The sequence below is a fragment of the Enhydra lutris genome, unplaced genomic scaffold (genome assembly GCF_002288905.1).
Source record: "Enhydra lutris kenyoni isolate GAN:26980312 unplaced genomic scaffold, ASM228890v2 scaffoldscaffold59, whole genome shotgun sequence".
Taxonomy (NCBI): Eukaryota; Metazoa; Chordata; class Mammalia; order Carnivora; family Mustelidae; genus Enhydra; species Enhydra lutris.
The window spans coordinates 6,802,541-6,815,630 of NW_019154143.1; the positions used below are offsets into that span (position 1 = coordinate 6,802,541).

The 13,090-nt window shown below is 41.8% G+C and overlaps 1 protein-coding gene across 2 annotated transcripts in view; it reads right to left on the reverse strand.

Moving 5' to 3' along the window:
* Positions 1-4,471: 4,471 nt before the first annotated feature.
* Positions 4,472-13,090, reverse strand: part of LOC111158505 (THUMP domain containing 2) — a 40,466-nt gene continuing 31,847 nt past the window's right edge. The window contains exons 9-10 of one of the 2 annotated variants that reach the window (XM_022520567.1): positions 8,289-8,397; positions 4,472-5,389 (exon numbers count right to left, since the gene is read on the reverse strand). In XM_022520567.1, coding sequence (XP_022376275.1) covers positions 5,065-5,389; positions 8,289-8,397 — 434 coding nt within the window. In that variant the 3' untranslated portion in view covers positions 4,472-5,064. The remainder of the gene's footprint in view (positions 5,390-8,288; positions 8,398-13,090) is intronic. The other variant, XM_022520569.1, reaches the window with a different exon arrangement.

Consider the following 13,090-nt stretch of genomic DNA (forward strand, 5'->3'; position numbering starts at 1 on the left):
GCGTGGTGGATCAGAGCACTCTCAGTTCAAGATGGGCAGGCTGGGTCACACAGTCACCTGGTGTCCTGTGGTCAAGCCCTCAGTTGCCAGCCAAGAGTTCTTTCTAAAAGGAGAATAATTAGGTGCACAACAGAGCTTGACTTTGCTCCAAAAGTGAAGAGGCTACAGCTATCCTTGCCCTATGAGGACAGTCTCCAGCAGTCTCCAGCCAGCGTCTGATTGCTCACAGACATTCTGAGCGTCATTACATCCGCTGGGTCATGAGGATAAACATGCAGAGCTGCTCACAGTGGGCCTGGACCAGCTGAAGGACCCTCCCTTGCAGGAAGCCTCCATTAAAAGTAAATGAGTCAGAGCAACAAACCCAAAGGTGCCATAGATTGCCTTTGGATACCAAGGAATTTCATCAAGCATCTGGGCCTCTTTCTTAACGGCACTAATAGCTGCAGTTCTTACAAAGGAATCATTGCTTTTGTTCGGCCATTTTGGTAGGATGGGGGAGGTGGGGGGAGCCTGAGGAAGATGGGATCTTGGTCCTCCGATAACAGTCACCCTTACTCCATGGTTTGGGAGCCATTGTAGAGATTCTGCATTTGCTCAGGGCACTGTTCCAGGTGTAGAGTCAGGATCTGGGGAAATTACCACATAGTTTTTCACTGAGAAAACTGAAGCAGTCAGAAGAGAACTTGCACAGTCTACCACCACCACATCCGCCCACCCTCCAGCATCTGCTCCCACTTACAGTCTGTTCTACAGTGTGTGTTTCTGTAACAGGCAGTCACTCAAATGTTATTGCTAGGTCGGGGATGACGTCACTCTAAAGTGGAAATCGGGTCGGTTCATAAGTCATTTCTCCCCCCCAGCACATTAATACTTTGTGCTACCAGATAAGAGCAGCTGAATGTGAAGACGCTAATGGAATGAGCTGAATGAGTAAACTGCAGGAAGAATAAGGTAGTTTGCATGAGGCCTTCTCACTGCATCTTCTTACTGATTCCTTTGGGCCACAGGTTTTGTCTTGGAAGTCCTTATTGTGTAGGTAGCAGCCTCTACCCTTCTTCTACCAAATTCTATTCAACCTGCCTTTGCCCTTTTCATGGAAAGGTGATATCCTTTATTTACTGATCAATAGTTGACCCTTGAACAACATGGGTTTTAACTATGGGGGTCTACTTTTATGTTTTTGTTGTTGTTGTTGTTTTTAAGATGTACTTATGTACTGTGCACACATGGGGTGGGGAGGGTAGGGGCACAGGGAGAGGGAGAGAATATCAAGCAGGCTCTGTGTTCAGGGTAAAGCCCTATTCCAGATTCGATCCCACGACCCTAAGATCATGACCTGAGCTGAAACCAAGAGATGCTTAACTGACTGAACCACCCAGGTGCTCCCCTCCCCCCTTTTTAAGAGTTGACCACAAAAGCCACAAGGGCGTTTATTTATAGCTGCCCACCTCAGCTTTCATGGGACCAAATCAAAGGTGAAGGGAGCAGACAGAGGTCATGCCTGCTGCCCTCTGAGGAACCGGTGAGGCCATGGAAGACCATGAACAGACCCCTGGGGCCCAGGACCAGGCAAGGCTTCAGGTCAGCCCATGTGCTGACAGGGTGGTTGGTTGGAGAGCTCAGGTGGGCAGGGAGGAGGCTAGGCAGACACAGAAGGACCATGGCCAGGAGGCAGGGGTGGGTCTGCAGCTGTTTAGCCCTGCCTCATGGGGGTGGCCTCAGTGGGCCTGGTGCAGACCCCTCCCCGTGGCCTTTGGGAGGCCAGCAGCTGATGGCCATGGGCTGGAAGTACGCCTTCTGGAAGACTGTGCCGGCTGATGGTGTTCCTCACCGGCCTGCCCTGTGGCTGCTGCTGTTGAGGTGGGGCCACCGGGCTTGGTGACCACGCTGTCCCAGGGCCCAGCCCCCTGCTGCCGCTGCCCTTGCCTTGCCCTCCTAGCCGGCCTCCATGGTTTGTTTTCAAGAAACAGATCCGCCATGCTACCAATGTATTTTCTCTTTCTTATGATTTCCTGAATAACATTTCTTGCCTCTAGCTTCCTTTAGTGTGAGAATCCAGGGTACAATCTGTATAACAAAGTAGAGGTTAACTGACTATTGACGTCTTTGGTAAGGCTTCAGTTCAGTGGTAGGCTATAAGTAGTTAAGTTGTAGGGGATTCAGAAGTTATAAGCAGGTTTTGGCTGTGTGGGGGTAGGGCCCCTTCACCCCTGGGTTGTTCAAAGGTCAAGTGTATTTATTTATTAAGAATGTTAACCCGTTCTTTCAAACTATGTTAATTGGCGTTTTTGATAGTATGCCATTTCCCAAGTTGGATAGGTTTAGAATGGTCTGGCCGGTACTTTTTCCGTAAATTCTGTTATTTTTAATGCATGAATTTGAGAATGAAACATTTTCAGGAGCACATTTATCATGTTATTGCAGAAATGCCTGTATGCCGCCTTCCCACTCGTAACCATGGAGAAATTATTCATGCTCTTATCGAACGCTAATTCCCCCCATGTGTGGAATGTATTCCATCCCCCTTTTCAAGGACACTGCTCCCTCAATTATCCTTTCCCTACCTCATGAGTTTTCCACCTTTCCCGGAACAGTCTCTTCAATATGAAAAACATGCTGCTGCTTCTCCCGTCTTAAAATATATCATTCTCTTGATTCCACATCCCTCACCAAGCTACTAACTCCATTTTCCACTCTTTTCAGCAAAACTAGTTGCAAGAGTCATTTGTATTCATTACCTCCAGATTTCCCCAGTATTTTCTCTTAATTCCAACCCAGATGGCTTTGCTCCTTCCCCAGGCTACCAAAACGCCCACAGTCGGGGTCACTCACTGCTAAATCCAAGGGTCAATTTCTAGGTCTTTATCTTTTCCAGCAGCATTTGATAGATCACTGCCTCCTCCCTATCCTGTGCTCATTTGCCTTCCGGGCAACCACTCGCTTTCCTCTTGCTCCCTTGCAGATCGCTTCCCTTCTCTGGACCTCTTAGTGCTGGAGGAACCCGAGGCTCAGCCCTGTTCCTCTTCCTTCTTCTCCTCCATTTAGTCGTTTGTTAATCCCATCCAATTTCAGGGCACCAATATGCTGAAAATCCCCAATTTCTATCTCCAGGGCAGAACTTTGTCTTAAACTTCAGACTCATGTATTCAATTGCCTACTCAACACCCCCACTGGGATGTTTAATGCACGTCTCAGAGTTAGCGAGTCTAAAAATGCTATCTCACACCCAGCCTGCCCCCTCCACAGCCTTTCCCCCATCAGTTGATGGAAGCGCCCTGTTCGGGGGGCTTGGCCAAGTATCTGAGAGTGACTCCTGCCTCCTCTCCACTTATCACACCACACATCAAACATATCCGCAGATCCTGCCGGTTTAAGAAAGGAAAGATATTTCAGAATCCAGCTGTGTCTTACCCCCTCTGCTGCTCCTGCTGGGCAGGCTACCATTTTCTCTTGCCTGGATTATCGCGAAAAGTTCCCAACTGGTCTACTTTCGCCTTTGCCTCCCCCCACTACCGTCATCACAGTGGTTCTCTAAAATGTAGGTTAGATTTCTCCTTGTTCAAAACTGTCCAATAGTTTTTAAGTCAAAGCCAGTCCTCCTAGCGATCTGCAAGGCCCTGTTTGGTCTAACCCGCCCCTGCCGCCTGCCACTGACTTGCTGGTCAACCTTTCCTTCTCCCCCTCACTGACTCTGCTCCAGTCCGACTTCCTCTCTGCTGTTCCTCAGATACATCAGGCACACTCTTGTCTTACAGCCTTTGCAACTGGCTATTCCATGTGCCTGAAACACTCTTCCATATCCTTTAAATATTTGCTCCAATCTCCCATTCTCAAAGAGGCTTGACCTATTAAAAGTGCAAAACAGTCCTATCCCCATCCTCCTGGTTCCCGATCACTTTACTCTGCTTTCCTTCCCCCAATCCCACACTTACCACCTTCTAACCATCAAATAAATTATTCATTATGTCTGCTGTTTCTTATCCATCTCCCCTGCTAGAGTGTTTAACTCCTATGAGGGCAAGGATCTTTGGTTCACGGACGTGCTCCAAGGACCCCGAACAATGCCCTGGCAGAGAATAGGTATGCAATCAATATTTATTGTATGAATACGGGACAGGCTCAGATTCCACTGGGATTACTATGAAGTGCTCTCAGGTAGAAATTCCACTTATCACCTGTGCCCCACTAGCCCCACACTGATGAGTGGACTAAGTTACATGCCACGCCCCAGCTGGAAAAGACTCTTCAGCTTCTTCTTTGGAGAGGTGGGATTCACAGGTGAGAAATTTCCCAAACATGGAGAGGTTGTTAAAATAGTAAAATAGCCAAGAAGCCAAGCCACTACTTTAGATAATTGAAAAAAAATGAAAATCATATTCTCATCAACTTCCTGTTAAGAAGATCTTCTCAAGTAGTAAACACAAGGAATGTATTTAATTTAAATAAGGGAGAGGCGACAACTTATTAATGTTTTTATAAAAAGAGCAAACTTTATTTTCTGTCATGTTGGAGGATACTGGCTTGATTTATATTATTATTCCCATTAATGTTTTATATAACTTGGGACGTACAAAAGGTATTACAAATAAAAATTATTTTTATTCCAATGGAGGAGAAAATTACACATTTAAAAATCAAGTTTAATAGCAAAAGAAGTAAGACATAAAAGTTTCTACATTTAGAAAAACCTGATCGTGAAAACATCACCAACCTTGTGATGACTGCAGTATACTTTATGTGAACCCCTGAAAACCTTTGTTCCAAGTTTCAGTTTCTGTTCAGAAATAGTGCAGGCGGGGCAGAACTCTTCACCTTCCGACAGAATACGATATTTAAGAGTCATTTGGTGTAATGTACATTCATTGGTTTTGGTTGGCAACTTTAATTCTTTTGGGTGTAAAGCTGATCTCTACTCAGAACCTGTGTCCAGCAGCGATGCTGGACCTCAGGGGAGTTTGCTTCCTTGGGACTCTGGGGCCCTATGAGGGTCCAGGACAACCACCTTCACTGCTGTACAGCTGCCCTGACAGGACTTGAACCTGGCTCACAGCAGCAAGCCTGCTAGAGTCCCAAAGAGTGCGACTTCCTGTATTTGCATATGAATGCCTCTGTCCTTCCAAGGCTAACTTGGTAGCATTCCACTGGCACTAAAGAGCCAACCGGTGGCATTTTGTCTAAGCCCCCCTGGCTGCTGGCTTCGGATGAAGATGACACTGTGTCCGATAGGTCAGTCTTCTCTCTGGGGCTCATGCACTCCTCGATTCCAGGCTCATCTGTGGGGCTGCCCTTGGAATTCAAAGGGATGCCGCTCTGTTCACAGTCTTGGAGGCGCCTGTGGTGATCATTGTTGAGCAACAGCACAATGGTTCCTCCAACGTGGAGCACTCTGACGGAAGATGGTAATTGGCATGAGTATTTCTTTCTTTTTAGACAACAAACAATCCCCCTTTATTTTAAATATTTGGTGTTTTTAATTTGAAATTTAATTTTATCTATTTAAACACAAGGATTTTGATAATTAGGTAGTAGCTTCCATAATACATATTCATTATAGTAATTACAGAATCACTAGCACAAATCTGCTTTAATTATCTATTTTTACTCTACTTAAAAGGCAAGCCTCAAAGTAATTCATAGTCACATTCTAATAAGTACAAAGGAAAAGGCAAATGAAAGAATCCTAAAGAATCAGCATATATTAGAGGTAGTAGGCTGTTGGCAGAAGAAAATCACCAGAAAGAGTGAGGATATGCACAAGGGAAGGACAACAGGGAAGACCAGAAAAGAAAGGGAAGACCCTGAGATGAAAACATTTGAGCAAATTCTGCACAGCAGTTCTATGTGGACAAAGTGACCAACACCACAGTCTCCGGGGCAGCCAAAGAGATTACTGACAGTGGGAGAGCGGCCAGCAGAGCGCTAAGGAGGGTGGCAAATGCTCCAGGCAAGTCTGAGGTGCCCCAGGAATGCATTAGGTGGGTCCCAAACCTGCGCTGTGAGTTAAGGACAAGCAGGAGTGAGGCAGGCCAAGTGACAGTGAGGGACTGGAGCAGGGCAGGCAGCTGGAGGCAGCAAAGCCCAGACAGGAAGACCATCAGGTGCAGGAGGCACTCAAAGAAATTCAGCAGGGGGTGAATCTGAGGGGGTGGGAGGAGGAGGGAGGGAAAGAGCCTGTTTGGAATGTCCCAAGGGACCAAAGGAACAGGGCAGGGTGAATTCCAATCCACAGCTGGAGATACAGCCTGGAGGCAAGGAGAAGACAGCGGAGGTAGAGATTTCAGAGTTTTATAGTACACAGAAGATAACAGGTGGAGGACATCATGGGGGGCGGGGGCAGTACCAAGTGAGAAGAGCAAAAAGGCCAAGGAACAGAGACTTCACTTTTAAAGGAGGAGAGAGGAGGAAGGGTCCGTAATCCTGCAAGAAAGTCTGGACAACAGTGATGGCACGGAAGTCAACGATGTTCGGTTTCCAGAAGGAAATGGTCTCAACAGTGTGTAATGCGGCAGGACTAACAAGTGACTAGGATTACAAGAAGTCATCAGTGAACCTGGGCATGCGATCTTGGTTGAGGGCAGGTGCAAACTGCTGGTCTGCCAGAATCGAAGGGGGACTGGAAGGTGAGGAAGCAGAGATGTCAAGGGTAGACTATTCTTCCAGTAAGTTTGGGTGTATACGTAGGGAAACAGGATGACTGCTTGAGGGCCAAGAGTTACAGGGAATCTCTCCCACACCTGACAAAGATGTCAGGAGCTCAAGGAGCTTTTCCCTCATCTAAACAATCAGTGAATCAAGACAAGTTTGTCTCCAAGCTGCACTGTGTTATGCTACACTGACTGTATAAAGCTTCAAACTGTGTAAAAAATAAAAAATCCAACCACAAAGTCTGTGAGCAGGTGTCAGGGAAGCATGGTCAGAGAAGTTCCTTATGTCCAAATACATACAGTGATCCAACTGAGGCCTTCAGATTAGGAGGTAAATCCTGAATACCTTCTGGAAAGTTCCAGGCTAAACGTAAGTCACTGCTCACACATACTGTATTTCACCACGAGCTGGCTTAATAGTGTGGCTGGTGAATTATCTAGGTAGGCACAAAGGCTGTGGTTATGAATCCTGGCTGCACAACGGAATCAGCCCGGGAGTGGTTAGGAAATACATCCATGTTCTACTCCAGACCAATTAAATTGGAGCCTGGGAGGTGGGGAGCGGTGGAGAATGAGTGTTAGAGTTTTTCAAAAGCTCCTGAAATGATTTTAATAAGAACTCAGGGTTGCAAAATCTGCTTGAGGGTAACATGTACAGGAGCTGAGGAAATGTCTGAATTATCGGTGTTGCCCAGAAAGAGACCCCACGTAATTATGCCAAGGGGTAGCTAACTGTGCAGCAGGGGAGGTTGCCTAGAAATAAGAAAATCCAAAAAGAAGTGTGGAGCACCCAGTTCACATGATGGAGCTGAGATGGCTCCTGGTTGGACTCAGAGTTCATGTCAAGCTTTAATTTTTCTTATGGAATGTCGGCCTTGACACTGAATTTTTTCTACCCAACACCCATGGCTCATTTTTTCTGTTGGTGACATTATTTATATACAGACTCTCAAACATCTATGTTGTCTTGCTCTGTCAAATGCCCAACTGAGCTGATTTCATGAACTGACCTTTTAGTCATGTCTTTTTATTCCTCCATGTGTTCTAGATTCTCTCCTTTCTCAGATCAGAAAACAGGCCTCACTGTTTGAACCTCTCAAAGAAATACTTTCACTGAATTAGATTCCCTGAGGCCAACCTTAGAAACCATGGCATGAATAACACTTCATCTTCCTTCTACAATAAGCAGTGTTGTAACTTCTCTAGGTTACTGATGTTCCCTGTGTGAACCGTTGTGTGGTTTAGTAGCTGGGATCTCGAGAAAGTTCATCTTTCTGGGTTCCAGTTTCTCATCTGGAAAGCATGGGGGATTAACAGCAGGCAGGGTTTTTGGGAGGATTACAAGTAAATATGTAAATTACCTACTCAGTGATTAAAATACACGTCACTATTTCAGATGCTCAAATTTCAGGCAATAACGACAAACTGGTATCTTTTCCAAAATAAAACTTAGAATAGTGTAAGATGATATGGAATAACTATTTCAATTATAAGCTTCTGATTTGAAACCTTAGAAAACTGAACTACAAAAGCTTTGGATAAATTACTAAGACGCAATCAAATCTTAACTGAAGAACTACGATATATTTTGGTTAAATGTCCAATAACTCAAAAATTATAAGAATAAACTCAACAACTTACCTCTCCATTTCTTGTAGAATGTTTTTGATGTCTTTCCCTAACTTAAACTTTTTCCCAAATGGAATGTCAGAAATAATAACATCGACACTCTCTGAGGGCAATGGCAGTTCTGAAATACAGAAACCAGAGAATCCAGCTACATTAAGTTCAAATATTTACAACCTAAATACAAGAAAATTGAAGTATGCTGAATTATTTTTGCATATTAAATAAAATTTAGGGTTGCTAACATTGTTTCCAAGAAATTACAAGTTTCTAAAAGGCTTTTCACTAAAAAATAAATGGTAAAGTTATTACATTCTGTTTTTTGAAAATTGGTTTCTCTGTTATGATAATATGATATAAATTAAGCAGAATCTTAAATTAATCAGAAAATTGAATTCTCTAAACATATTACATGACTAGAAAGTTGCCAGATCCAAGAAGAAATACATTAAATTGTCTAGAACCTTCCACAAACCATGTTCTGTAACTTACATTTCTCTCTTCATAGTTACTTATGCAATTTTGCATGTGTAGATATACTTGCTTTTAAGGGAGATGATCTTAGCTTTCACTGAAATTTTAAAGGAGACCCAAAAGGTTAAGAACATCTACTTAAGTCCTAAGACCAGAGAAAATGCTAAACAAATCAACAAAGTGATTATTGCTAAACAAAATTAAATACAGTGTTTGATTACTAAATCTAAATTTTTCTCATCTTTACTATTCTCAGAAATTAGATTATCAAAAGGTAATACACGTAAGCTTAACTTCCACATTTTCTGAGTATACTTTTCATTTTCTACTTATTTTACTTGCCACCTACCATGTACATTAGATATTCATAAGGTATTCAGTAGCATCTAATTCTATAAAAATATAATAAAATGTAAATAATCTTTATTATTTTGAATACCATATACATTTTTGTTGGCTGGAAACTTAAAAACAAAACAAAAAGTCCCATTACCTGGGAAAGTCTAATGAACTAGGTAAATCTCACCTAGTTCTAACCCTTGCTTGAGATTAGTAGAATAAGAATAGGTTGTTAGAAAAGTTTCAGAATAATATTCTTTTAAAGCTCGGCAGGAATTCATTTTTTTTTCTTCTAAGTCATATATATTTTTTAAAGATTTGTCTATTTATTTTAGAGATGGGAGGGAGCACAGCAGGAGAGGGACCGAGAATTTCAAGCCGAAACCAAGAGTTACTCAACTCACTGCACTATCCAGGCGCCCCCCCCAAGTCATATTTAAACTTCACACATTTAGTTTTTGGGTGTTGATATAGAACATGTACATTTAAATAGTTTCAATATTTTTGCAGAACTACTCAAGGCAATGTACAGTGAAGGCCATCGTGGTTATCAGATGTTTTATACATGAGAAACCACGGAGTAGGTTACTATTGAGTTTGAGCCCACATCTTTCATTTGCATTCACACACAAACACACACACACACACACACACACACACACACACACTAGCTGTCCAATTTGCTCAGGTTTGGTTAACATTTTTTTTTCTTGTCAGTCTCTATTTTTATTTGCAACTTTCCTACTCTGTATTATATAATTTGCTGAACTGCTTTAAATAATTTTAGAAGTTAAAGGAACAAACTTCACAGAATAATTCTTTCAAAAAGTTCTAGAACGAAGCAACGTTCTCTTCCCATAGAACCCGAGATGAGCTTCTGTGGGTATGTGTGAGAGGGCAGGCAGGCCCTGGTATCCAACAGCCTGCATTTGGCTCTGTCGCTAAGTAGCTAGGGGACTTTGGGAAATTACTGTGTCAGTGTCCTCATCTGTAAAGTGGGTACTCTTAAGTTGACAAGTGAGGTCGTTTATGGAAAGCGTCTGGAACGGTGCCTGGCACAGAGTGAGCACCCAGTAACGGTTAGGTCTTGTAGTGATCATGAACAATGTCCTCTCTGTGGGTACAGGCAGATGACAGCTAGGTGGAGATCAGTGGGCTGGAACCCTTCAAAGCAGCTCTGCACAACACAGCATGTCTTTCCCCTGGCTCCTCAAAGGCCACGTAGGGCAACTGCTTCCAGATGGGCCTCTTTCCTACTCCTTTCCTCCTGCAGTGGTTCTCAGAGCCACACTATCTCCCGGGCAGCGTCATCGGGAGCTACAGCAGCAGCAGTATCTCCTGGGAACTACAAACGCAAATCCTCGCCCCCTTGATCCCAAACCTACTATTTAGTGTGTATCAGAATCTGGACGGCTGGTGAAACACAGACTGTTGGCACCACCTCCAGGGTTTCTGGTGAGGAAACTCCTGAAAGCGGGAGCACCTGACCCCTGATTTTCAACACAGTAGAATCTGTTAAATTATTAAATGCTTTGAACTGCCTGAGAACAAGGAGTCTGCCTGTAACTAAGGAGATAAAATTCTGAAATAGAAACATAGCTCAAAACAAATATGTAAAAATCATCTCCTTTACAACTCTGCAGGATGATTCAAGAACATGAAAACAATTTAACATACTGGTGTGTCTTGAACAAAAAGAACCGTTCTGTCTCCCTCCTTCCAGGAGAAAAATGGGTAAGAATTGCTTTAAAACTCAGGATTATGGCCGTAATGTGTTTTCTTCCAATAGGTTTTAAGAGTCTTTGAGATACGTTTTTGTGCTTATATTTAGACAAATGATTAAATAAATTGAGGTCTTCTACAAAATTGGACACACCCTTCCTATGTTCTTTCATCATACTTCCTCCTGTTTGAACATTCTTTATAAATTCTGTCCGGATTTATAACATTTTTATTGTTCTGTGCCTGTAATTCTCATAGTTGTTTAAAATCAGTTGTATATTCAAGTTGATTCAGTCCTCATGACCAATCACTTTGTCTTGGCTTGCTTTATTTTTCAGTTGATTCATCTCTTAGATGTTTGGATTTTATTAAAGTTTTCCCCTGCAGGGTTTATTAGTGAAATGTTGCCTGAACTTTTTTTTTTTTTTTTTAAAGATTTTATTTATTTTATTTTTAGTGAGAGTGAAAGAGCATGTTTGTGAGCCAGGGTGGGGGTGGGGAGCAGCAGGCGGCGGGGATGGGGTGTGATTAGGTAGAGAGTCTCAAGCAGACTCTGTGCTGAGTGGGGTACCCCACACAGGGCTCAGTCTCACCCTTCTGAGATCATGACCTGAGATGAAACCAAGAGTCAGGCTCTAAACTGGCTTAGCCACCTGGGTGCCCCACCTGAACTCTTTTATACCTGAAAATGTCTTTGTACTAAAATGACATCTTGGATGGGTATATTTTTGGGGTCACACTTGTGACCTTATTTACCTTGTAAATAGCCACTATTCTACTGACAATACTGCTCTATAACTTCCTGTTTCTTTCCACTGTGGCCAGATTTTGAAGTTTATTGCATATAGATTATGCCCTTTGGTTGCTGCTGCTGATTTTTTTCCTTCTATTTTTACTATTTGTTTTCTTATTTCAGTCAGTGCAGGAGAATACAAATCCTTCAATAAAGTTTCAGTCTGTTGTCTTAATCCAGAGCTCATAATTAGTCTTAAATATGCAAAACGTAGTTTGGCATCTGGAACTGGTGACCTTTTAACTTATAGTCCAAAGAGGAACATTTTCAAGAACAAGATGATTAGAAATAAGAATACATACTTCTTGAAATATTTATTGGCTGACAAATTGTTTATTATTATAGTGGACCGAAAAATATTATCTGGGCACACTGAAATAAAAAAAACCCACAGCTTAAAATTAACAAGTAAGATGATTTTTTGTGATCTGTATTCTTATACTGATTGGTTTCTTAGATGTATTAGTCTCTAATCCCATGTCATTATGGATATTTTTCTGAAGAATGTAATACTTTTTTAATAGGAACTTCAAATTTTTTTCATAAAATTGCCTGTCATATTCTTCAGAGTTTCACTTTAATGGCTAATAAACTTCTTTGTAGACTCTAATATTTTTATTTGAGAAAATAAGTAGAGAACCTTTCTTTATAGGTTCTAAAGTAACAGTAGAGCTCAGAGCAAATTCCGCTAACTGGAGGATACTCTCAATTTTATTTCTTTCATAGGGAAAGTCTAAATATTTCAGCCCTGCAGTTCAATCTCTTCATTTGTAGTGTCTTTGACAAACATTTTCATGACACAAAACTCAAATAAATTGTCTCTACTGTTCTTTTAATTCGCTTACTAAGTGTAGAGCCTGCAGAATCTAAGCCCTTCTCAATTTGATTCCATTCCATTCTAGAATATACATTTATCCAATTAAAGAAAGCCATTAGAAGCTTCTTCGTCTAAGATAGCCAAGGTGTATTTACAGAATTTCAGAATTAAATCTTGTTCATTATTAAGCTCTCAGTTTTAGTTTGTTCATTTCTTCCTTGGTGTTTTTAGGGATTTCAATGTCCTCCTGTTTTGTTTTTCATAACTGCAATTCATCAAAAATTGCAGAAACTTAAGTTTTGGGGCATTATATTTGTTAAATTCTTTGATTACAGATTTCCAACAGATTTTTTGAAAAATGCAACCACCATGAGCCTATTGGTTTATTTAAAAAAACTTTTCTAGTACAATTATAGAGTACTTTGATCCAAAAAGCCATTCTTTGAAGGCTTAAATATTTTTAAACCCAACTGATGATGGGCAGGGAAATAAACTGTGTTCTGTTATGAAGTTTGTTTGTTTGTTTTTGCAATCACCTTCATCACAAATAGTTTGCAAGTCAGTCATCCAAGGTGTATTTAAAAAAGGTTTTTCGAAAGTTTATTATTTTGGTAACTTAAGTTTCTATTTCATTTATAGAACATCAGAGCTTGTTTGAAGATAATTATGAAT